Raw genomic sequence first — 27,162 nt, forward strand, 5'->3', positions numbered from 1 at the left:
CTTTCTTTTTTAATGCACCAAGCTTTGAACAGTGTTCTGAAAACTGACCACATATAGGTTTGCCTGAATTATAGGTAAGTCATGCTTTTCTGGCATTTATCAATCTCGAGCTGTGCAACAGTAATGCACACAATCTTACCCAAAGACTACATATTTTTTCTTCGTTTTTTTAATGATGCATAAACCAAGAAAACACATGAGATGCATTAGGAGTCATGCTGTGAACAGATTTGTTAGAGAAACACTCCCCCTAGTGTAGGAATAGCTATACCTCAACATTACACAAAGTAAAAGCACAACAACCAAGACAGTTTCAATATTTTTAATCTTTTTCAATTTATACTTGCATGGATTAACCAACAAAGTATATACACATTCGTTCTTTTGGAGGGAAAAAAAGTGCATATATGACTTTAAAAAAAACGACAAACACAAATAAATTAACAGAATGCTTGGACACAGTCTAATGAACTTGAAACTGGTTGTTTCAATTGTAAAAATATATATTAAAAAAAAGTTAAATAGCAGGCATATGCTGGAACAAATACTCTAATGTAAACTAAAATTAAAAAAAAAAAAAAAAGAAAAGAAAGAAAGAAAAATTGGTCAATTCAGACACTGCAGATGTCAATATAATAACCACATAGTTCAGCAGGGAGTACAGTAAAAGACTTTAGAATGAAAACAAATCTCCATGAATGCAGTGTACAAACGCATTACAATTTATACAGAAAGTAAAAGAGCAAAAACCAAAAGAAGAGGCATGCTTTCATTAAGCACTGTAGTGTTAAAATAGTTTAAAAGAAAATGAGACTTGTGACATTCATTCATCAAACCTCTCCTTAGATTCTCTGATCCAAAGATAGAAACTGTCCATTACAATTTTCTTTGCTTAAGGCTTCTGAAAAGTTTCAGCATCCTTTTTTTGTAGTGTTTCCGTTTGAAAATGCTCTCAAAAGCTTCTCAAATCCTCACCGGCTATTTCAGCTCATCCAGGTGTGTATTTGCAGTACCTCGCCATCTGCAGAACCTTAAGTCTGTACCTCAAATGTAGGATTATGGTAGTTTTGCTACTGCAACTTTGAATTGAACATCATGAATTTTAACAGCAAAACAAAACGTCTATGTCGCAACAACAACTCCAAGCAGGATTCTCTAATCCTAATTAAGTTCTGCAGGGAAGCCTGAATGCATTTTACAACTAAAGTGATTAACGTTTAATACCCACTTCACCAGTCATTAGAAAGAAAAAAAAAAGAATAAATGGCACCGCTTTAAAACATTGGAAGTTACCGTTTGTTGATAAACAGTTTACAATAAGAAAAATAAAATAACCCTCAAAAGTATTAAGATATTAATATTATAATGTCACTGACCATGTACTGTGTTATAAAACTATAAATTTACTATCTTTGTTTATTGCATTGAGCTACATGTATCTATTTTATATGACAGACAGACCACATCTTCAATGCAGCTGAGAATATGGAAACAGGGGTTCACAAACCGTTCACTGAGGTGAACCAAAGTTGGAATTCTTACGATATACGCGTACATAATGAGTCTATATAGTGATCAAAGAGAGATAATCGATTCCATAGTGTTGTCTCTGCTGGTGTACAACAGTAAATATTAAAGAAGACACAATAAACAACCACTGTGGTAGGAGCACCCAGAGAGCACAGATCAGCAGAATTAAATAACAAAGTGAGAAAAAAAACAAAACACTAATTGATATAATGCTATATGCAGTTAGGGAATTAAATAGATTTTCTTTCATATAGGCAACATTAAGTTTAATCCTTTAAAGCAATGATGAAGTATGCTAGATTTTACAGTTTCTAAATGACGTGCAAATTAAGCGATGAATATACCAGCCATGCTTTGCTTTCTACTTTACACAGCTGCGGAATTTTGCATAGTTAATAAATACATGCATTAGCGTTTTCATGCAATACTGCATTCCTTAATCATTCTCGATTTTGTACACTGACAACAAATTTACAAACAAAAATGAAAAATGCAGACACATAACTGGCGTGGAGATAAAGCTACGAGATGACCGATCCTGGAATTGATAACTAGGAATCTTATATTTTGTCCTTCAACCGTTAATAAATTCAGTGGCCCTCAAATGCGGCAGTTTGACACGTTTTTGTAAATCAAACTGAATCCATCTGATGAACACCAAACAACAAAGACATGATGTTATGATTTTTTTTTTAGATTTTTGCAATCGTAGTGTTTTTATGGTTCATGTTTGGCAGCAGGGCTGTAACAGGTGCGCAATATGCTTCCAGCTTTCTTTCAAGAGTTTAGACTGCACACCGCCAATTTTAAGCTCAACAAACCGCTTGCCATTAGGACCTTTAACTGCAACTGCTAAATCAACAGCTCTCATCTAACCCTACGTTATCAAAACAAAGCCAATCTATAAACATGAGTGAAAACATCCTGCAGTTTTTAGTGTCCAACATATACAGGAAAAAAGCCAAATAAAAGGTTTGGCGACATCCGCACCTCAAACCACAAACCGTATTTACACAGTGTGTTATAAACACTATACATTTTGACTTTATTACATTATGAGATTGTCTACTGCTTCGTGAGATGTTCTAATAAATTGTTTATGTAGCAAGCAAATTTATGGACCCAAAAAAAAAAAAAAAAAAAAAAAAAAAAAAAAAAAAAGCTTAATGCCAAGGCCCAGCTCTCTAAAATACACACTAACCACTACATTTCAATTACAGACTTCTAAACAGGCAAACAAGAAAGGGAAAGCTAAATGTACTTAAAATGATCCTGCTTTGATCCAAAGTGCCATTGTCAGCTTCCTGATAGATTACACATGTTAAGTAGAAAAGAGCAGCTACAAGAACACCACCATATTTAAACAGCTCTATGTAATCTCTGTGGTCTGTTGCAGCTTGAATGCCATAGTCAGTCCACGTACGGAGAAAAGTCCCAGGTCTGCAGCAGACACCTTTTTATGCAACCCCACACTAACACTAAAGATTAGCACACCATGTTAAATCGCAGAAGTAGCGATAAAAACGTCCTGAGGATAAATAGGATGTTCATCACTTAAAAGGTAAACTGACTGAGACCTTCAAAAGCTTCCCTTAAATGTCAGGTTTGAGGCTACTTTAATAAGTGTCCCAGTTATAAACAAATTAATTATTACTGGAAGGTTAACAGGATGTTCGACCAGTTATTAAATGCAAGGAAAGGTTTAACAGGTGGCTTCAATAAAGACATGAAACGTCATCTAGTGTTGCTCGAGCACATCGTGTTGTCTAAACGTGACAATTCATCAAGCAAACCAGGTAGATTAAACGTTTCTGGGTATAATTTCAATTTTAACAACCTGTACAGACCATTGAAATAATACACCGAACTGTTTAAAAATGAGTGGTATCCAAAACCATCTGAGAACCCAATGTAAACCTGAAACCTCATATATGCTACAGAGAAATAGTGAGAAAGATACTGCAAAATACCAAACTCAAAATGTTTTATGCTAGAAGTAAAATCACTTAGTTGTGGTTTATAATAAAATAACTTTGAATCTTTTGAAACATACACTATAGTGGTGCCTAATGTATGAGTATTGTCTTATAAATGGGGCATTTCTATAGTGAACTAAAGCTGATTGTTCACAAAAAGGCCAGCAAGCATCATGACGGCAGCACTGATAATATTCTGCCACTGCTTTGAACTTTACTCCACAATGCATCTGTTATTTTCCCATACATGTCCATATTTGGACAACAACCACTCCATGACAATGTATGTGTAGATCTATAATCAACCAAATGGCTCATTATCAATATTCTGATTCAAGCTGATGAATAACAAAATGGAAAATATTCTCCAGTGAGGTACCGCGGGTTATGATAAACAATACCTTTTCTGAAGTTTGTGGTCACAGTTCTGAATGTCATCATTTGAAAGAATGCTCATTTAAGAAACAAGAGCTAGTGGAGCAGTGGCATTTTAGAGCACCAGGTGAAATAAAGGGGTGATTTCTTAAAAAAAAATGGCCCCTGAAACATCGAGATGAATGTACACTTTTATCATTTCAAGTCTAAGGCCTGTTGAATCTACTGTCTGATATGTCTCGAAACTACTAAATTAATAATTACGACACTGCTTCGTGTTTACAAAGTGCGAACAAAACATTCCTACTCAGTGATGCATACAGTAGAAGACTACTATGTTGCCAAAGGCAATTATTTGTTTACATGTACAGCATTGAAAGGCGCTTAAGATTATTTTCATCTTGCTCATGGAAGGAGAAAATAAAAAATGAGTTACATACCATATACTTTCTGTCAATATATGTACAGACACATATACATATATTTATATACCGTGACTGTAAAGGGTTTCATTCCAAAACACACTATCAATTTAATGCAAAAGTACTTCAATAAAATTTTGAAAAATAGATTTATATTTAAAAAGGTACTCGTAAAAAAAAATAATAACGTTTTGAATTATTGGACAAATTGTAAACCAATTCTAATTTCTTGCCAACATTAGTTCTGGTTTTGTTCTTCCTGCTGCTCTGTATCAATGCTAGGAACTATCAAGTAGAGCCACATTATGAGATTACTTATTTTTTCTTAATGGAAAAATGGAGTAAGAATAATATTTGTAAGACCTTTATAGACTAAAGCAGTAGGTGCATGGAGAAACTTGCTTGAAGAACAGAGATTTAACCCATCAGTGGTAAAAACAATCAATGAAATGTACTATTAGCCAACTCTATTTCGGAATGAAACTCTTTTGTAATTGTGTGCATGTCTGAATAATTTTGTTTCAGTATTTGTCAGAGGCTATTTTTGATGTTAAAGTTTTGTACCCTTTGACAATGATTTGAAATGCTTACAGAACAGCAGCAGAATCCAAGCATCAGCAGCCAGCTAATCAATTCTAGAATAACTAGAAGAGTTGGAACCTGTGTAACAGAAAACTACAACAAAACTACTACAATATCTGAATTACAAGTTACTGGTGCACAAGACATTGATAAGTATTTCGTAGAGACTCAAGTTCAAATGGATAAGCTGCTGCATTTTAAATCAAGTTTTGTTTCACGCTCGTGTCGTACAGGTCTTCCGTGCACAAAATCAAATACGCTGCTGCACCACCAAAGGTGGAAAAGGTATCAATATTTACTACTGGAAGAAGCTAAATTGGCAGCATACTACACAAGTGCTTGGCACTCAGGTAGGCGGATGATGATACAGTACTTTTAAATATCTTTAAACACTCAAAGCTGGCTGCCAATACTCAAATTGCAAACCCAACATGTGCATTTAAACCAAGAGTACAAAACCATAACATCAAAAATGTGTCTTAAATACATCTGGAGCTCGCTGAAACTTAGGCACAAAGATTAGCTGCATTATGCTTGTTCAATATACCGACTATAGATGTATCATTGAGGCCTCTGTGTTGTTCGTGCAGGAGATTGCATGCTCGATGACAGTTTTCGGGAAGATGTCATTCTTTCAAGGGGTTTCTTCCCATTAGGAGATTTGGAACTTACTTCAGAAGTGGAAGACTTGGACTTGCCTACATTTAAAAGAGAGCGACTCAGAGAGCTGGGGGGCTTGGAAGACTCCTTTGTCTCTGATTTTGTCTCACCTCCAGGAGTCTCTGCAGATTTCGGAGAAGACGCCGCGTCTCCTGGCTTTCCACCATTGCCACCGATCTCCTTGGCTTGTCCATTCTGCTTGCATGTCCTCTCCGAGGCTTTTTTGGTGAGCATGGTACTTTTTCCTAAATCAGCCGACCGGCGGCTTTCCCTTTGTCGGAGGGCACTCTTGAAGAAAGACAACCCTTTCTCCTCAGATTTGCTGCTGCGCTGCAGATCTCTGGTGGAAACGCTGGGTGAACGCAGGCTAGTGACAGAAGAACTGCTGCTGGAACTCCGCACAAATCTCCTCTCAGGACGGTTGCTTTCGCCGCTCTTTGAAAGTGAGCAGCGTGCTACCGAGCTGCATCTGAGGTTGTCAGCCAGAGGGCTAGTGTGCATAGAATCTCTACTGTAGCTCCTTTCTATAAGCCGCTTCCTGCTGTTTGTTGAGCTCTTCTCAGTGACAGTGGAATTCTTCTTTGAGGTTGGTGAAGGAGAAGCTGAGGACTGAGGCGTGGAACGGACGCATGGCTTATGTTGTGGCGTAGCCTCTGGAGGCTGATTTGACTCTTTCGTTTTGGAGGGAGTCCCGCTAGGCGTCGAGGTGCTTTTCTTAGCATTTGCACTCTTCTCTTTAGTATTGCTCAGCTTTTTACCTTTCACTGGTGTACTGGAAGACGTCTCAGGTGCAGAGGTCTTGTGGGTCGAGCACAATCGTTTTTTGGAGCTTTTATCTTGCTCCACTTTGCTGACACTCTTTGTGGATCCTGTGCTTTCAGCCTTTAAGCCAAATCCTCCGATACTATTCTTACGTTTCTGTTCTTTGGAGGGAGTAGCTTGAGTGGGTAATATGTTTTGGTCTATAGCTGTAATCTGGTTGTTGTTTTCAGTTGGCTCATTTTTGGTGATCTTCTTTTCCACTGGAGTGGAAGCCCGACAGTACATGTCTAAGAACCTTTTATTGTTGTCCTGGTCGGGGAAACTGCTCTCCATCATAGACAACGGAGTCCTGTTGCCAAAGTATCGTTCGTGTTTACTGTAGCTGCCAAAACACGATGTGGAAACCTTGTCGTCACATGCCTCTCCTATCCTCTCTAAAGGAGGGGAACACCGAGAGTCAAGGGAGAACCGTGAGGGAGAGTTAGATCTCATGTGCAGCTTGGCAGAGAGAGACCAGGAAGGTTTTATCCCACTGTCACTGAAAGCTAAAGGACTGGCAATGGATGACCTGGAGGACAAACTCTGTCGCTGAATACTCCTCACAAAGGGGCGGACAGAGAATCCTCCTAAAAAACAGGGAATTATTTAGTTTAAAACACACCAACATCTACACAATAATGAACAAGCATTATTATTTTTATATTAAGAATCAAATGAAATAGTTGTACTGTTTCACACTTTTGGAGGGTAAATCCATCAGTGTATCTACATCAATAACAATACTGACACTGATATTTGATTATTTAAAAAAAATAGACATTTTGGCTGGTTTTCTTTTTTTGAGTCCTTATTAGATTATGTGACAGTGTCGTTTAAAAAAATAATCTTGTTTTATTACCACAACAGATCATCTATTGCTCATTAACACTGACTCTACTGTGATCAGCTGGTTGTTTTGCAGCATTATAAACACATGTTACCAACAGGGAACTTGCAGAGTGCCATCTGATGGACAAACTATGTAATACTCTCTAGTTTTTAAATTTTCATTTATTAGCCATTATCAAAGCCAATATCAATAAAATTGCAAACAGCTATAACCCACTGGACCTTAAACATCACTCAGGCCATATTTCTACATTGCTACAAAGCTATGCTATATAATAAAGGACTTTATCACATTTACAGTGCCTGTAATGTTATTCTCGCTTAGTACAAGACCAAGGCCTACACGATGACTAGTAAAAACCAAGTTAAATTATAAGTTAATAAAAAGGGAGCATCCGAGACAAGTCATGCATAGTTTTCTGAAATTTTACAACATGCAAGCCATATCTTGCAGACTGGCTAGTGAAGGTTTCCCACACCTCAGAGATCTGTGGGGACTTGTTCATTTCACTCCAATGCCATATTTGCCTTGTGACTTTAATTATTAGAGTTGGGATTGGTAAATTTAAGGTCTGAGTTTGTAATTCTTGACTGTAATTTTTAATCCCACTTTAGATATTGTCTTTAGAGGAAGCTTTAAACTATCCCTATAAATGCGATGGACTTAAAAAACCTTGAAACCAAACTCTGAACTTTGTGCATTTCTGAAACTATGACCCGCTCAGGAGGCAGTAGATGTGTGTATGATGAAAATCAATGAAAATGAACAATCAGGAACCTTTAAATAAAAATAAATAAATAAATGAAAGTTCAGCATTTTCTCACCGTCATCCTCACTACGTTCGACTGGAAACTCAACCGACTCAGCCAGTGAAGCCAGAGAAGTGCGTCTGGATGAGGCTCCAGAGGCCAAACTAGCAGGCCTGCTGCCAGGTAGCCTGTTGATCCAGTGATCACACAAGGATGAACTAGTAGAGCCTGATTAAAACACAAACATGGATACATTTTAAGCCTTAAATGTCACATAAAGCTTGTTATGCCACTTTATGGTACAGTATACATTACATATGCTAGGTGGACAAATGGTGTATAAATAAATACTGACCAGCCACAGAGCTATTGGCAGACCAAGAGGGGATGACTGTTCTCCTCTGATAGAACAGTATATAGGCTGTTTGCTGGCACACGTCATCATCAGCTATTGCTGTAACTTCACTGTCATCAAAGCAGTACCACTGACCATCAATGGAGTTTTTGCAGTATGCTGTGAGCACAAAGTAAAGAATGAGTTAACATGGATGGCAAACACATTCAGCTGCTTGTTATGCTCATTTCCAATACAACGTTTAATTTGCATCTTATCACAGTTAAAAGCAAATCAGTGATTCATTGTTTGTTTGACTTTATCTTTTTTTTACTCCTTCCCCTGATGTCCCACTCAGTTTTACCTCAGGCTGAAACAAGCCATTTTTTGGTTTTGTCCCCTTTAAATGCCCGCTTGTCTGAAAGCCCACTTTCTCCTAATCCCAAAATACTGCTCAGCAAAAATGTTACCAAGCAGCTTGTAGTTTGACTCTACTGGCATATAACACTTGGAAATATAAGGAAATCATGTGCTTCGCTGACATTAGCTTGGCATGAAGCTTATATTCCAGTAGTCTGGAGGCTGACTCTGAGCTTTTGGCTTACAGGGATTACTTTTATATACTTTTACATCACTATTTGACAGCTTGCCCACATTTCATTTGACTTTCAAACACAGTAACATTGCACATATGAGAGAAAATAAGGACAGGCATTAAAAAAAGGTTTAATTTGCATTTCTGATCCATTTTAAAATAGGTCTGAAGCAAAGAACTGCTCGCATTACCAGTGTAGTGGCCTCCGTGCATGTTCCCGTGATGGTTGCAAACAGCATACAGGTCATACAGGTAGTCATCAGGATTCCTTCCCAGTCCATAGGACCGTCTCCACGGAGACCAATGGGAAGGTAAACTCCAGCTACTCTGGCTTCTCTTAACCACGTGAGGAGCCATGTCCATCCCCATCAACGGGAACCTCACCATGTTCTGCATCTTCACCCTCCGGTCCCCCTCCTGAAACAAAAATATAGAAGCATGTTGCAACAGAGTCTCGTTATCTGACCATCAGCTGTCCACCTAGACTAAAACTCTAACCTTTAAGTTCTGCAGATGTACAGTGTTAATTTTTAATATCTGCTGGTCAACATATAGGATTTAGCAAAAAACTTACTTACAAATTCTTACTGAAAATATCCAGATGAACTAAAATACCTGTCTGAACCTCTTGAGATGCAGTATGAGTACATCCGGGAGCGTCCACAGGCTGAGCTTAATCCGGCCCTGCTGCAGCTGCTTGCAGTGGGGACAGCGCCAGGCGTCGTCTGGGGCCAGCTAAAACACACAAGACCCAAGGAGTAGCTATGAAGAGAAAGCCCCAACCACAGAGCTTATATAATAGACCTCACACAGGATGAGGCCCCGAATTTCCCTCCAACTTCTCTCTTTTACTCCAGAGCAAAACACAGTAAAACCACTGTGAGTGCATGTGCCAAGGCCAGTTTACGATTTATTTATTCAACTAAAACTACTAACAGTGCCGTCTTGCACGCATGCATACATGCTCGTGTGTCTACCTGCTCTTCTTTAGTGTACAGCTGAAAGCACTGAGCAAGGGTGCAGGCCTGCGGCTGGTGATGTTGTTCTCGATGCAGATAGACACTCTCAGCATCCGGAATATACTCTTCCTCGGTGTGTCCAAACAGACTGTGGGAAACAGAAAAAGAAACACACCCTTCGTGTAACAGCGCAGTCAGGTGAGGATCACAGGATCTGAGATTGATAAAAGAAAAATAAACTGACCAGTATTTTATTGTAACTGAGACAGATGAAGTAATTGTTTACCATGTCATAAGAATGCTGTTTGTCTTTACATTAACGCTTCACACCCAGCAGTGCAACTAAAGGATTTAAGACTTTAAAGGGCTTCACAAACAGCACTTGTGCAGACATGCATTACACATGAACTCGACAGGATTTGTTCAAAGCCAACATCATCAACATCATCAATATCCAAGTACCAAAAAGGGGAAAAAAAAAAAGTTTGATTTGGCCAGCATGGGCGTTTGTGTTAACTGCTCGACATATTAGTCAGCTTAGTGAGAAAGAAGGAACTGCTTCAAATGCAGCGTGAATTTTTTGACATTTTACATAAGTTAGTTCTTGAAAAAAGAAATCCTGTCAAGCAAACGATATGTTAGGAGGTACGCACAGAAAAGGCCACGTCCTCTGAAACACCCTTAGTTAAGTTTGAGGTGTTGCTCAATTTGAACGTCTTTTCAGAAACACTCGGCAAAGCAATTACTGTCACCATCAATTTTACTGAAAATGCTGAGACACATTGAACTGCTAAACCACAGCCCTGACAGCTACAATAGAAGAGATGGGAGTGGGGAAGGTGGGGGATTTTCTGTGTCTGTGGCACTACAGATTTTGCCCTTAAAGTCAAAAAGCAGTTACATTAAGTCAGGACCAGAAACGGGTCAAAATTCTGCAACTGCAGACATCAAAACACTTTGAAGTTCAGCCGCATTTGTCTGTAATGTTCCATCATTTCTATGGTGGTCTGAATGGAACTGCTTACGAAGCAAAACTAGGCTGTCTGTAGCAATCATAATCAATTACAGAGTCAATGTTATGTCAACAAAGTCAGTTATAACCAGTGGCTTTACCAATTTTCAGAACAGTTTTCAGGATTTCCCCATCTCAAAATGGGTCTTAAGCAGAATTGGTCTGCCTATAGTAAAGACCTCATTTCTTACTCATTTGTCAAAGCTGGCTTTTATATTTGGGTAGATAGGTCATGGCTAACAAAAACTATACTTTTTTAATTTAACAATGATATTTGTTTAGCTCTGGTTAAAATGCCCACAAATTCCAATTCAAACCTTTTATCCTTTGCAGAACAACTGTGCTGTAGACAAGTGAAACTGGACACATACACATCTGTATTTTTTTCCACTTACTAGTCCTTGGTCTCTTTGTCCCATTCAACTACAATTTTCACATGTGGTGGTCCCCCTTGTCCACAGGACTTGTATGCTCTGTAATGAGAAAAAAATCATTTAGCAACAAAGTAAGATGAGTGAAAAAGGTTTTTTTCCCCTCTTCCAAGCACTGTATGACAAGAGTTCCATTCACTTAAATGTAATTTAAAAACACCTTTATGTCAGACAGATATTTGAATACAGTATGACAGTTAATCGTTTATACTGAGAACAGAGCTATATTAAATGTTTCAGGACTGTATTCAATAAACAAAAGAAAGCATGCTAGTTATGATCGCCACTGATTAATCATGATCATAATAAAATCAAATATAATTGCACTTTGGTTTGTGCATCTGCAGTGTTGTGACTTGTTTTGTTATTCTGAAATCATTCAGGTTCTAAGTCAAACAGGCCAAACTGGTAATTTAACATTCAAATCCTGTTAGGGCATGTCCTCTGCTCAGGTCATAAGTGAAGTAGAACTGATGGGGCAAGTGTGGAGAGGCGAGATTAAAGCTGAAAATTGATGTAATTACAACTTCAAACTATTTACTCAAGCTCATGCCTGCCTTTACCTTTATGTTTATGCACCAGTATTTATTAGGATTTCAGATTTTCTCACTTTCACTGACGTGCTGTGACTGCTGCAAAACATTAAGGCATTTGGAGAGCCTGGCACCGGTAATACACCTTTTTTAAACTGCTGAGTTTGTTACTACATGACTACGACATGTCAAACGGCTATACTTGTTTTGCAAGGCAAGGTTATATTTGTTTGGTTTTTTTTTAAGTTCAGTGATCCAATATAATTATGGCAATGTAAACAGGCTTTAGAGAGAAAAACAGTCATTTTATAGTCTGGGTTATTAGCCTTATGAGTTGCTTTTATGAGCTGTCACAAGAAGTCACAGTGTGAGTAAGCTGAAATTTACTAAAGAACGTTCTGAATAAACATATCCCGACTTAGTTAAATTTTAGGTCATACTTCTCATCTGAAATCAAGTAGTTATCAAATATAACAATGGCTATCTGAACGGACCTTTCCACAGTTGGATGACACAGTGGTCGCTCATCTTGGGGCAGGAGGTAGGTGATGCCAACAACGCCAACCACTCGAAGACTGAAAGGTCCAACCTGCACACAGAATGAAAATGAAATATAAACCCCCCAGTGTCATCCAACTACTTCAAACTCTTTTTTTCTTAAAAATAGTTTTGATACCTATTAAAATTTCAACTTCACTTAAAAAATAAATTAGGACAGTATTGTCTTTCCAGCTGTGCATCATCTGTCAGAAAGTGTCACTCTACATTTGTTTCTGTTTTATGAACTTTCATGTTAAGTTAGCAAAGATGTGACCCATCAGTGCAGGAGGTATCTAGACTGATGGGTCTAGATACCTTGTTGTTTAAAATAAAGCTTTCTTAATAATCTCCCCACAAGTGGTAGTCACTGCTTGTATAGTCGGTATAAACAGGAGAATGCTGGAGGAAGGTTTGTACTTACTTGTGATCAAACAGAGGGTACGATCACTATAAACCACCTCCAAATAAAACCTTTGACTTCAGCGGTTCAGGTAAATAAAGGCTGCAGGACTACTTAAGGAAATAAACTGAGTATAAGGCAGAGTGAGTGGTTGTCATCCTACCTGAATGTAGACCCCAGGCCTCAAAAGATGGCGCATTTTCTCAAGGATCTCTTTTTGCAGAGCATCCCAGGTCACAGTGCGCTCCAAGTACAGTACAAAAGGCAGGCCAAACCTAAAAATAAAAAAACAAAATGCACAAGTTCCATTAGCTGCTATCAGCTTCTCCATCAGGCCTGTTATTAGGTAAATGCCAGGGACAAATTGTGGGTTATGTCAATAACCCTTCTTTATCACTGACAGACCCACAAGAACAGGGCATGTATTACATAATCAGAAGAAGCAGAGCGGATGAGTAAGAAATACAGAACATAAAATCACTCTGAGGTGCAGTACCTCTTTCCTTGGTGGCCAGTACACGCTCTGTTACACACCAAAAGGATCATTTTTTCTGGTCCCAGGTTTTTATTGGGTGATGCAGTTACAGGTGTCACAGCCCCCTGCATAAAAGACGGAGTCCTGCTGATTTCTGTCCCATACTTCAAGTTGTTATGATTCAGATTTGCCAGAAGGCTTCCTGTGAAAGACAGCATGGCACGTGAGTGAGTAAACGTGGAAAATGCAGAACACACCTTTTATAAAAATAAAAATAAAATAAAATTTTAAAGCTACTGAGTAACCTCTTTTTGTGCGGATGTTTTCCAGCCTGAAGGTCTCAGGTGTCTCAAAGGCAAAGATGGAATCGCTCTCTTGTATGATGTCAAGATCGTCATCATCGTCACAAAACGAACGGTGAAAGCCGTCGTAGTACATTTCAGTCAAAACAAACTACAAGAGAAAAACAACACATTTAAACCTTGTAGCAATTATTCTGTATTAAGTCCATATCAGTATTACAGCAATTCAGTAATCTTATTAGCAGCTGCATCCTGCTTTAGCTGTAATTTACATATGCTCTCAAGCCCTTTTTTGCTGCTGTAGTACTAAGAACAAATGTTAGACTTGCGTACTACCTCCCAAATATAACCTATAACAGCCAGGGGCTTGTAGCAAAACTCGCTTCTGTTTTAGAACTGGCTGTACCGACACTGTGCCCGTAATATAGTCTCACTGTGGCAGACCCTGATAAGTGACAGGAATAGCACCTGGTCCATTGGGATCTTAGTCTCGCGTGACACAGCATCTCTGAGGCGATACACGGTGCTGTTGAGCGGAACAGCAACTCCAATCCTCATACAGTGAGAGTACTTCCCCTGGTACACCACCGTCACATACAAGGGCCTAACAAAAAGAAACAGGAATGAGCAGCACAAATAAACACACACACAAAAATTCACACACCTATTTAATACTGGACAAAATGGGGAGGGTGTGGTGTTGCAGCTTGGCCTTTAAGTAAGCCGGAGCTGAACTGATATGACGGGAAAGGTGCCACACTAGACGCAGGCACTGTTGCGTAACACATCACACCTCTGATTCTGCATGCTACCTGAAAGTACACGCTAAGATAACATTACGCCAGGTTTGTTTAGTCCATGACGCCGTCTTTGTGTCCAAGTGCTATAAAGCCACTTTTTCTCTTTATCGTACTGCAACCATAAAAATACTTTGATATGTAATCCAAATACTTTGAGCCTAAAAGCATTTGGACAGTTAGGCAATATTTGTTCTTTGCGAGTCCAGAACAATCAGTGTAAAGTATAATAATGGATATTACAATAAAGTAAATATTTGGATAGGATCATATCATAGAACAGAAATGTCTATGAGACTTCTAATAGCAGAGCCCTGGTGATGCCCAAGCTCCAGAGGTTAAAAAGTAACAGTATGGTGACACGCCAAAATCCTCATATTTCATAGTTTGTGGAACTTTGTTTGTCAGTGACCTTTAGACATCGCCATACAATTTGTAGCTTCCCTGGTGACATCTTCCTCTTTCTTTCACTTAGCTAGGGAATCATCTTTACTTTATCCAAACAGTAAAGCTTTGTTCAAAAACTCTGCGCTTCTTTTGTATGCTTTTGAAATTTCACTCTGGGTCTTTCAGTCTCTGAGGCTTACAGAGTGTTTGTTTTCTGTTATGAATCCTTTAAGGTTCTAGTCACATACTCTCAAATTCTCTTCTTCATGGGAGGAGTCGTGCTTTTTGGCCTTCCAACTCATCTCCAAAGGGCTTTATTCCTTAAAATGTCAGACAACCTCGATACACATTCCAACTCTGTCACCTCTGAGCCACGTGAGCTCTTTTCTTTAGGGAAGAGATTACTTTTTAGCTAATGGAATTCATGTTAAGAGGGCCATATCAAATTCTTTCACTACTAATGTAAACTTAATCATGGCTTTAGACCTTCATGTAAAAATCTATTATTTTAATTGAAATAAAATGTGAATATCATGGCCTGAAGAACTTTTTTTTTAATTTATAAAATGAGATGTATGCTCTACAACACAACAACAACAAACAAATCTACTCCTGGACATTTAACACGCCCACTTTTGCAATCACATATACTGTATATTTTCACACACATTCTGTTTTACATCCAGTGAAAGGTATCATTCCTCTAAAGACCTTTAAACAAACATGCCTGCTTAAAGTGTAGAAATGCAAACAACCTGGTAGAGCAACAAACACATCAGAAACATGTAAGAACATGCCATCAAAGTGTTGTCAACTGATCACTCCCTGACCTATAGCACAGCTCAGAGGGAGAAACTCACCGTGTGTGAGGCAGCGGGATTGGTAATGAGATACAGAGGAAGGGATCAAAGGTATTGCTCTGCTTTTGGCAATGAGGGCAGGTAAGAGAAGACCTGTTGGGAAAACATTAAAAATCTTAATGTGGTGCAGAGACATCCCTGTCACACCGTCAGAGCAACAGAGCTTCTACATCTACGGCTTACCTGTACTGAGCCTGAAACAGTTCTTGTACAAACGACCCAGCAGAAAGGGGAGGAGATGGTCCCTCTATGCTTTGATCGTCTTCTTCAATAGGTGGCTGAACAAAAACAAACAGGTTTGTTTAGTCTGATTACTTCATCATAATAAATTCTGGTCTATCAGGGTTCACAAGCTGCTGTGGGAGCTACACAGTCTTGTTATTGAGTAGCTCTGGGGAAAAAAGAGAAAACAAAGCCTGGCAAGCCTAGATGAGCCAGACTGTGAATGCCGCTCATTTGGAAGCTGCACCAAGTGACCAAAACACCCCGAACACTGATGAGATATAAACTGAAACAAAATAGCCTTGGAATGAAAACTGATGAGTTGCAATGAGGAGAAAATATCCAGTTAATGATTCACAATTGTGGCTTGATTAGGGGGGGTTACGTACATTAGAACACCAAATATTTTCTGGATTCACCTTAATAGCAGGCCTGCTGTTGGGGTTGACGGTGTTGAGATCCTCGTGTACTCTGTCCAGCAGCCACAGCAGAAACTCTTGGGCATCATGCTGAGCGTTTCCTTTAAACTGTGTGGCATTTTTTGACACAACATTCTGCAAGAAACAGCATGGTCCAAAAGTTACGATGCCTGCCACCGTTTATCCTGAAATCACTCTGAATATCTAGATCATTGAGTAAAGCTTTATTAACAACAGGTATAAGACTTGTGTGGTGTAGGTACGCATTGTTTTTACCATACACTGTTATAAAAATATAATCCTGGTCATCTTTACTTAAAGAGGGCTTGTTATGCTCATGTCCAACTCAATACTTTTTTTATCCTATGCAAGTAGTTCTGCATCAGCAACGGTTCAAAATAATCTTTATTTATCTCAGATCCCTTATCACCACTCCTGCTCATCCACGGTCTAAAACGAGCCCATTCAACTTCCCTTTAAGCTATTTTATTAGAAGTGGTTGGTTGCATCAACAAACAAAAGCAGCCACTGCAATCACTGACATCATACAGAGACAAGTGTAGAAAAACATATCTCCATCCAAGCATCTAAAGCAGGCAGAAGCTTAAGTTTGGCCCAAAGGAATTCCTTGTTTATACAGTGCACTGCCCTCATTCTTTGAAACTTTGGTCATGTTAAATATGACTGTATACACTACTGTAAGAGTATATATAAGACAGAAAACATGAAAAAGCATAATAGGTCCCCTATTTACTGGTGTTATCTCGCCTTGATTTATTGATGTCACTCTTACCTTGAAGTCCCTGCTATGCTGGGGGGTATACTCAAACGTCCATAAAGCCCGCACAAGTCCTGACAGCTGCTCCGTGACCTCTCCTTTGGCCAGAAGACCCTTCTTCTGCAAATGCACACCATTTGTCTTTGGTTGGTCCTCGTCCTCCTCCTCGCCTTTGTAGTGCTCCAAAACGAGGTACTCGGCAAAGAGTTCAGTGTTACTGAGGCACTGCAGAATTGCATTCATGAAGCAGGTGTTGCCGTGGTTTTTTAGACCGGACACCCCAGGAACCCTTTCCCTGGATAGGAAGCCCCCCAGGTCCCCATCTTCCATGGGTACATCTTTACTTCCAGATTTAAACGTGGAAAATCCTCCATCATCTTTGTCATCCTCGGTTTGCACTTCGGATCCAAAGTGTGACAGCGCTGTGAGTGTCCTCAGGAGTTTACTCATAAAACTGCCCACAGAGCGCACAGAGCCTCGCCTGAACAGCTTCTTGCTGAAGCTGGACTTCTTGTCCTTGGTTGCGGCTTTACAAGACATGATTTCCCCTCTCACAGACAGCTCACATGCAGACGGAAAACTCAGATGTGCTGCACGGAGTCCGAGTCATCTTGCTGGCTAACTGATGCTACATCTCAAAATATGTAGACAGCAGCAGTGGTTAACGTTAGAGCTGCAGGGAGTGTTAGATGTGTTTGCGGGTAACATGTTCACTAAGTTGTGTCTTCCAAAAGCATGCAGCGGTCTTTATGTTGTCGAAAAACGTTAGCTAATCCTCCACAACAATCCTGCCTACAAAACAAACCAAACGACCTAATGGCGGAAGAGATGCAGCACTGACATTGCTTAGGTTAGCTGTTTATGCCTGCAACTTGCTTCAAAGTTACCGTGTTGTTGCGATCTACTGCCCTGCAGCACCGAAGCGACAGCGGCTGTGCTGAAGTAAAAACAGCAGCGTTAGCTGAATTAGCTAACGGTTCAACAAGAGCAGCAGAAACCGCGGCAGTGCTTCCCGGCCCAGCCACCACGGTCCGATACGAGCAGACAGTCCGCCATGGTATGCAGGCAATTACACTCTAAGCAGAGTGTGTACGAAATCCAGTTAAACCTCACATCTTCTAGCACATTCAGAGGCACATTCGGGATAAGCTACCAAGTAGCTTGTCGTTTACTTCTTCTTTTTCTTCTTGTCCGAGTAGTCGGCAGATAACTCTGTTTAGAGCTAATATACCGCCACCTATTGGCTAGGAGTTGGATCAGCGGTTTAAGATTATATTCTTTTGTTAACTGGGAAAATGTACCTACCGTGGCTATCATTCAATTATAATTAACGCTAAAGTTCTGATCAAAGGTTTAATTTTTAAGAGATATATTAGTTTCAGGAAGGAGATCTTAAGAATTCAGATTAGTGACAGTACTGGGCTGTACTCACCACAGGGGTGTAATACACGCAAAGGACTAACCATGCTGATACCAGTCATCGTCTGTCTCTTATATTGATCATTTATGATTCTGTTTACAGTCATTTGCTCCTCTGCGTCCTGCTGTTGACACTGGTTTTTTTGCTTGTTTGGTTGGGTTGTTTTTTTGTTTTGTTTTGTTTGGGTTTTTTTGCATCTTTAGTGTCATTTTGTGTATCTTTGTGTTATACTTTCTTTTGTTTTGGGTTTTTTGTCTCTCATTTGGTGTTTTTATATCTCATTTTGTGCCACACTTTGGGCTTAGTGAATTTCTCTTGTAATCATTTTGCATCTCTTAATCTTTCTCAAATTGGTTAGATCACATCTTATTCTGGGATTTACAATTGTAGTCTGAAGTTCACACATCATGGACATGAGTAATTTGGGGATTTTAATGATTTCTTTGAAGTGTTCTTTTTCCAGGGTATACAGCATACATCTATTATGTACTTTACAAAAGCTTACAGGAGCTGGATTTTCTCTAATCCACAAAGAGTAAAAAGTAAACATACAGGCTCTAAATACATACACCAGCACTAATATTTGGTTAAATGTCCTCTGGCAAGTTCCTCAACCAGAAACTTTTGGTAGCTAATAACCAGTTTTCTGACATAATTCTAGTTGGATAAGAGACCACTCTTCTTGGCAAAACTTAAGTTGGCTGGTTTCTTGGTATAGACCTGGCTTTTAAGCATTGTCCACAATTTACAACACAACTTAGTAGGGTTGAGACCAGGGCTTTGGGAAGGGTATTTCAGAATTGAGTGTTAAGTTGTTAAGATGTGTACACACTGGAAGCAATTGTCTCAACATTCATTACTTTCAGTTCACTATTGTGCCTGAAGGAGGTGCAACAAGCATTAAAAAAGGAAAAGGAGAGCCACAAGTGTGCCTATTTATCTGATTATCTGAGTAACCGAAGTACATATATTAGAAGGTGGTATGTGTATATCTACACGTGTGTGAATTTTGTATGGCCATGCTAGCATATGGTTGTCCATATCTTTGTACATTTTTTCAAACAAAGAATCAAAATAATTAACGCAGGATATGTTTGATAAAATACACTATCGTGACTGTGAGAGAAGACACTGTGTGTTGCAGTTTAGGAGATTGTATTTTATTTATCAGTCCAAATGCAGCAATTCATTATTTAAAAGCTGCTTAGTCAGACTTTCTAATGTCCTTGTGTCCAAGTCAAATCTGATATCGGTTGTGTTCAGTCTGAAAAGGGTCATATGCATTTTACTCTTAGCTAGTTAGTAGCAGCTACATTGTCAAACTGACTGTTATTTGTGGAGTGTTTTTGTACATGTGTTTTTGTGGGTTATAATTTAACTCAGGCTGGATATTTTTGATGCTCTCAAAACAGTCAAGTAACATTGTTGCTACTAACCTTAACAGGGTGACACTTCCAGCCATCCTTTTAAAGATTACAGAGATTACAGGGCCAAATGTGAGCTTCTTTTTTTCCAAATAAAGCATAAAGCATTGTGTAAAAAAGTCCGAGCCACCCCACCCTATTCATTCATTTATATTTTGCTAGAAAAAGGAGAACTAGGCTCAGTAATTTATTGAAAGATGTTTGTCGTACATAGAAATACAGTATATAGATGTAATTTAAAAAAGAGTTTGTGCACTTCTAAAGTACTTTAAAGCCAATATTTGGTATGATCACTTTTATTCTCCAACACAGGCTAAATTTTCTTTAGAAGGTTTCTAATAATTCTTTAAGTAGTCTTTAGGAAAACCTCTCCAGGCCTATTTTGATGCTGGCTGCCTTTTTTTTTTCTGTTCTCTCTAAGCTGTTGCCAATCATTTACTTTCCAGATTGTGTGGCATCATAATTCCACCAATTTTGACAAGATCCCTAATACCACTGAGTGAAATGCAGCTCCAGACCACGATCTTCTCTGCTGTACCTATCTCCTTGAAGCAAAAAGTTCCCATTCGCACTCATCACTTCATAAGAGCTGTTGCCACTGATTTCCTGTCCAGTTATTGAGTAATTTGGCACACATCAGTCTTTTCTCCCTGTTTTCTTTTCTTAAGAATGATTGCTCGACAGCCACCCCATGGACACCATTTCTGGTGAGGCTTTCGTGAATAGTACATGAGTCAAATGAAGGGACAGATGCATGTCTCAGGTCCTCTGTGTCACATCCTTCTTAAAAATGTGACTTTCAGATACTGTTCATCTGCTGCAGATAAAGGCTAAGACCTATTAAATTCTCATTCGTGATCGTGACGAACTCCAACTGGCAGTTTTCTCTGTGGCAGCATAAAAAGGCAGCATGGAAGTAAAAGTTTGGATGTGTCACCACTTTGCCCAGGTCTGGAAGAAGACACAAACTGTCACCCTTGGATAAAATTGCTAAGGATTTTCAGAAACAACCTAGAAACCACCAAAACTCAACCTTGCCAAGAACTGGACACTGCTAGAACACCAGCGTCCCATCTCCAACGTGAAGCCAGTTTTTTATCATCATAAACTGAGGGTGCAGACCAAGAAAAAAATCTTAAAATTCAGTTTCGCAGTTATCCACATGGACAAGCCAAATGCACTTCGGAGAAATGTTTTATGGTCAGACAAACATTGAGCTATTTGACCACAATGACAAGAGGTATATATTTGGAGGAGTGCAGTTGAGGCTTTTAAACCTCCGATTTCAAGCATGTTTGCAGTGGCATCATGCTCTAGGGATGTTTTGCTGGTACTTTGCAAAGCCCTAACCTCACCTCTATGGAAAATTTGTTCAAAATTTATGCTTAGAAGGCAGGTCCCTGCTAGGAAACCAACCAGTTTAGATGAACTCAATTCTGCCAAGAAGAGTGGTCATATATCCAGAAGCTTACTCCTGACTACCAAAAATGTCTGGTCAAGGTACAACTTTCTAAGGGACATTCAGCAAAAATCTTAGTGGGGAGTAAGTATACATTTTAGCTTGTACGTAAAATTTTAACCCTGTGTGAATTAGAGAAAATAAAAGAATCCAACTTGTAATCCCAGTTATTGTTTATTAAAATCAATAAAGCTGTACGTACCTACTGGGTCTGGACACCCTTTATGCAATGTATAATGGATTTATCTGTACAGAGAACGATGTTACAACTAATATACATATGTGCTGAGAATATGACGCTGTTGGGTGGGTTGGGGATTTCAAGGTAACAATTACAGGAAGTGCGTTTTAACCACCTTATAATGGTTGAAAAAACTGAAGTTCTCATCAAGAAAGTGCAAGGTCTCGTTCAATGGAAGGAAATGATTCAATGCACTAAATTCCAAGACTATATTGAATATATACTATAACTGCTCAATTATGTGGCATCTGTAGGACTTTAATCTCTTCAAGTGCTGGACTTTGAAAGTCACTTTTGCTTTTGTCTTCCTTTTGAAAAATCCTTCTCTTATTATTTGCCACCAATACTTCAAGCACTTGGAGCCAGCTGGGGAAGTTCGCTAATGATGTGTCCATGGAAACAAGGCACAGGGTCACATGTGTCTTATCACTCAAGACAGGAAAAGCCCTGTGCTTGATTTTTCTTAGATTTTAAAATGATGTCAAAATACATCAAAATCAAGGAACAGTCTACCTTTTTGGTTTTCCTCATTAGTAGATTTGATAAGGCTTTTGATATTATTCTTCCGACTCCAGCTTTGGAGTCCTTGTCAGTCTATTTTTGTATTACTCACAGGAGGCACTTGCAATCAGTCATGAAAAAAATACCTCTCATAAAAAAATAGAAAAGAAAAAAAAATGAAGAAATAAATAAATAAATCAAATAAACAGGCTCTTAACATTGGCAATTATCCCATCACGACCCTCCCAGTGATCAAGTATCAATTAGAAAAGGCTTTGAGCAGAAAAACAGCAAAATATAAGATTAATTTTGAAGACTGAACTACAGCTCTTATGTTCTTGAATGCCAATGTGTTTACTCAAAATACAGCTGAAGTGCTCTGGTATTGTTTTGGTTTTAATTGGAATGTCAAGAGGCTCTAAAATAGATGGAAAAACTTTTTTTTGTTTACCGTGATTTGAAATAATATGCTAAATTATTTCCATAAAACATGTCTATGTTTTATGGGCTTTATGGGCTTTATAAACAAAGGTCACTCTTACTTAATTTAAAACCATTGTAACACAATAACTGCTCCAGGCTTTTATGTAGCTTATTGTCAGTAAACTGTGATAAATGAAATCCCCTAATAAGATAAGCTTTGACTTTGTTGACGCTGATGAATAGTATACATTAGTGAATTGCCAGTCCTACGCTACAAGATGATGCCTGCTTGCACCTTCTGCTATGATGTCTATAATTAGAAAAAAGCAATGGTATGATTAATGTTCCTGAGCCAGTTTAAAGCACATGCACGTTCATTCATGTGTCGTGTGAGAAAATTTCTGACGTGTCATAAAAGAAATGACTCCCATATGCTGTGTTTTATCTATTTAACCCTCAGAGTAACATTATATTACTGCAATGAAAACTTATTATCAAAGCAGGTGTATTGCCAAGATGTCTAATTTAGCTACATAAAGAAAAGGATTATTTCTATCATTTAAATACTAATCCCACATTTTTAAATTAAATGGGAAATGGTTATTAATAATGGATTACCTACAGTGGCCATTATATCCAATTGTGTATTTGTAGTCTACTTGAATTTTTTTGGTTGCAGCATGTTTTCTTTTGTCCATTTGTCCCACATTGCTCTGCCTGTGGAGAAATTTCATGTTCAACACATAATGTACATTCAGAACTAACACTCTGTATTTAAAAAAAAAAAAAAGAAAGAAAGAAAAGAAAAGAAAAAGTGAAATATTGTCTTTTTGTATGAAAATGAGACCTCAGTTTGAGAAACCTCTAATGCCTTTTTGGTATTCTGCATAGGGCATACTCTACTTTTATTAAAGTCCCGTTTAGGTGCAACAACGCTGTCAGAGCACCGGAAGAGCTAATTAAGCAAAGCAAAGAAAAAAGTACATGAATCTCAATCTGACTGACAGCTGAACTTGCTCCCCTCTGCCGCTGAGAGGATTATTCTCGGCGACATCCCTCAGCAACAGTCAAATGATGCCTTCAGGTGAACAATGTAAACTTCCGAATTTCACTAAAGTAGCTTGGTTAGTAACAATCAGCATGAAACGGGCAGGGGACAAGACATACCTTGTACTGTAAATCAGTGTTGGAAAGCGTTCATTTAAAGGACAGAAAGTAGACTAGTAATTTTACTGACTTAAGTGGAATATGACTAAAAAAGTGACTTGAATATTAATGATAAATGATCAGAGGGACAGCACAGGTTTGAGCTGAAATTAAAGTTGGAGACGCAAGGCTGAGATTGTTTGGACATGTGCGGGGGAAAGATAGTGGATATAAGGGGGAAGCATTTTGAAGATGGGGCTGGCAAGCAGGAGGAAAAGAGGAAGAAGTCAGAGAAAATTCACGAATATAGTGATGGAGGACGTTGGTGTGAAAGATAATAGAGGTGATGTGAAAGTAAGGAAGATTATCCGCTGGGGCGAACCCTAAAGGCAGCAGCAGGAGGAGAAGTAGAAGTAGAAGAAGAAAAGGGTGCTCTTGTATTCTGCCCAACTTGTCATCAGAAAACAAATTCTCTTCTAAACCTACCTCACCCCTCAAAAGTTAAAAAATAAAATAAATAAAATTACTAACATAAAAAAATATGTAGCCTAATACATTTTTTTTAATTTATTTTTGATTTTCACTTTAAGTCGAGGTAGCAAATGTTGGCCATGTTACACGATAAATGATTCGACTGTTTCGTTTCTATTTCCTTTGCCTTATACTTTTTTTCTCCTTATCGGTTAACCCGGCCAGCCATATTACTTACTCGTGTATAAACAGTAACAATCAATCTACGCAGTACACTTTGTTTAACGATCGGTTGTCCACAAAACGGTCAACGCTTAATAGCCATACATCCGACAGTATTCAAGGGCATTGAAGTATCGCGGCACTTCCTATGGCCATATTTGGAGTGAGCATCGGTGGAGCGTGAGCACAGGAAAGCATTTCGAAGGACTAAAATGAGCTTTTGTCTGTCGTCTGTCATAAGAAAAAAAAAATCCAAACGTTGTTTTCACATAAGTTGACTGCGCCGCGTTCACAGAGGGAAGCAGCGTCCTGCTGCAGTGAGCTTTGATTCACAGGAACTCTGACACGCAGCAACAAAAGAACATTTGACACTGAGAAAACTGTCAGGAGGCACAGGTAAGGTGTTTTTTTTTTATTTTGAATCATTTAACACCTTACAAAAACCCCCCTTTTAAACTAATTAACCAAAAAAATTAGAAAAAATGCGTCACACAGCTGCAGACTCATCGTCATTTATAAGGATGTTAAATTGGCACCTGTTGATCTGCATTTCCTCTAGTTGGAAATCATTTAAAATTAGTCTTTTTAAAGGATGATAAAGTTCTGTTGACGTACTGATGATATGAAAGTAGGCTCTACTGGAATAGCACATGAAGAACGACGTGAGGATTTATGCACTGGGCAGCATTTATGGCATTTCTCGTAAAAAGATCCTGCACAATCTCTCTGCCATATGGCCAAAAGTTGCCCCCACTGATAAACATACAGATCATAAACATGGTGCTGCAAGCTTGATCAGAAGCTCGAGGAAACACTGGTATACATTTAATAATAAATATTCATTTTAGTAGAATTATGTTGGCCTTAAACTCTCACAGGTAGATATGATTGTATGGTATCATCATTAGTATTATTACTACTATGTTTTATGCATGTGGTTTATATAATTGAGCTGAGGGTATAAAGCTGTTTACTCTTCAAATTTCTATAGATACAATGCCCCACACCCATAAAACACACACACACACACACACACTCAGGAAGATAAAGGTAAGTTGGATTTAAACCTTTTGATTTGTTTTTGTTTTTTTACTACTTAATCATGTCAGTTCTAAAGCTTATTGAGCTTATTTGTAATGCTTACTGAGCTTTATGTATAAATCAATGTTCTGTCATAGAGATGTATGTGAAGCGCACCCTCTCTCTCTCTCTCACTCTCTCTCTCTCTCACACACACACACACACACACAAACACCGACTTCTCTGCTTGAAGCGTCTTTTCCCCCAGTGAAAGCCGCAGCAATAGTGAGCTGGTAATTTACCTGAGCTATTTATATTGACAATAATTACATGTACAGCAGATTAAAAGGGTAATAAAAAGGATTATACCTCATTATTCACCATCTGTGTAAAACTCAAAGCGCTGGTGGTGTATGAAACAAAACAAAACGAAAACAAACAAACATAGCGATTCTCAATTTTGCAGAAATCATCTCCAGTTCATAATTCCTTGCTCTCTGTGGCCTCCCTTCAGCTATCTCCTTATGAGCCTTGCTGGTGCAGGTCATAGCCCCACTTTAGAGTCATGAGTCCATTAGACATTAATTAATCGTTACCTCTTTTTATCATACAGGGCCTCAGTGGTCATTACTCACAAACCTGTCTATGTAAAAAGCGGCTTGCGCACACTCATAGAGGCATGACAAAAGGTTATGGTAATGCTGTACAAACAGAGTATTCAGATGTTTGGTAGTACGCCATTAATTACAGCCTTTGTGAAGTGTTGCATGTCTTCAGAGAATCGTATTGTAGCTCAGTGTCTTGTAGATGCAGATTGATGTTTTTGCGTAAACTATAGAGCATTATTGCCGCTGCATAATAAGTCAGTGGTTTCTATTTTTGAGAGTAGTGTTACTGCTGCTGAGCGCTTTCAGGGTGACAAAAGATGCATTGTGTGTAGTATAATAAGCAAGGATTTTCACTATTGTTTAAATTTTATATTTTGTGCGTGGCTGTCAGTGGCTTTTGCTGCCTTACTGTGCTGCAGACGCCCTTTACAAAAGCTCTCTGCCGTCAATTCCTGGGATTTTCTCTGGCAATCAATTTCCAAGCCGGAGTGCCTGTCATGTGCCTTGACAACACCGACTCTGTTAGCTCCTGGGAATAGACAGCTAAATGTTCAGTGTTTTTAGGTGAATCATAGATTAGGTGTTATCTGCAGGTGCATACAGTACAGGTCACTACGATGTAATGTCTGCACTTTTTCCCATTGATCCCACTGAAAAGATTTTACAGAGAGCTGGCAGTTTAATCCATTTAGCCTTTTGTGTCCCCAAGGGCCAGCCACATAATAACATTCGGGGCCAGTGACGAGGCTCTTGGATTTGACTTAAAGGTGGTTTTTAACACGGGCAACTCTGCAGAATAATCTACTTAGAGTTATGATATGATCTGAATGTGTATCCCCTCCGGCTGCCATGCTTAAATTAAGTTTTGAGGAATATGCAGGTCAAAATAAGCACGTCTTGTTTTATTCAATTACATAAACTGCCATAAAGGGATGGTTAATTGTTCCCTTTTATTTCAGCGACTCAAGAGGAATGTAATAGCATTTCAACTATGTTGATCGAGGTGTCTCTTTAGAGCTGTTGTTAATCAACTATTGCAGAACGCGCTACACTTTTTTGAGGTTATTGATTTTTTATTCTTTCGCTGTCTTTTGGACAGAATTGGAAATATCAAATGGGACCAAGTTAAAAGTATGAACTGTAGTTATTAGCTCATGAGTCACACTGAAATATTCTCAGGACTGAGCATTAGGTGAACTAATGACTGGCACTAAATAGGCAAATGTAATGTCAGTATC

General features: G+C 38.7%; 2 protein-coding genes across 2 annotated transcripts in view; one reads left to right on the forward strand and one right to left on the reverse strand.

Moving 5' to 3' along the window:
- Window positions 1-307: 307 nt before the first annotated feature.
- On the reverse strand, window positions 308-18,187 carry usp31 (ubiquitin specific peptidase 31). Its single transcript, XM_040046799.1, has 16 exons — window positions 17,005-18,187; window positions 16,212-16,346; window positions 15,754-15,848; window positions 15,571-15,663; window positions 13,995-14,130; window positions 13,530-13,677; window positions 13,246-13,426; window positions 12,913-13,024; window positions 12,304-12,398; window positions 11,241-11,318; window positions 9,852-9,981; window positions 9,490-9,609; window positions 9,066-9,291; window positions 8,301-8,459; window positions 8,021-8,173; window positions 308-6,933 (listed from the first exon to the last, which is right to left on the reverse strand). Exons 1-16 carry the CDS (start codon window positions 17,527-17,529, stop codon window positions 5,447-5,449), a joined length of 3,873 nt encoding a protein of 1,290 aa, XP_039902733.1. The 5' UTR covers window positions 17,530-18,187; the 3' UTR covers window positions 308-5,446.
- A 6,182-nt stretch (window positions 18,188-24,369) lies between these two features.
- baiap3 (BAI1 associated protein 3) overlaps window positions 24,370-27,162 on the forward strand; it is a 50,231-nt gene continuing 47,438 nt past the window's right edge. Inside the window, exon 1 of the mRNA XM_040046808.1 lies at window positions 24,370-24,692. The gene's annotated coding sequence lies outside the window, so the exon portion shown is untranslated. The remainder of the gene's footprint in view (window positions 24,693-27,162) is intronic.

Source organism: Simochromis diagramma, unplaced genomic scaffold (genome assembly GCF_900408965.1).
Source record: "Simochromis diagramma unplaced genomic scaffold, fSimDia1.1 OVJJ01000321.1, whole genome shotgun sequence".
NCBI classification, from domain to species: Eukaryota; Metazoa; Chordata; class Actinopteri; order Cichliformes; family Cichlidae; genus Simochromis; species Simochromis diagramma.

Coding starts and splice junctions, on each gene's coding strand:
- usp31 (XM_040046799.1), bottom strand. CDS start 17,529: ATGTCTTGTAAAGCCGCAACCAAGGACAAGAAGTCCAGCTTCAGCAAG. Junction 15,849..16,211: donor ACAGCAGGCCTGCTATTAAG/GTGAATCCAGAA, acceptor GTTTTTGTTCAG/CCACCTATTGAAGAAGACGA. Junction 13,427..13,529: donor AAACATCCGCACAAAAAGAG/GTTACTCAGTAG, acceptor TGTCTTTCACAG/GAAGCCTTCTGGCAAATCTG.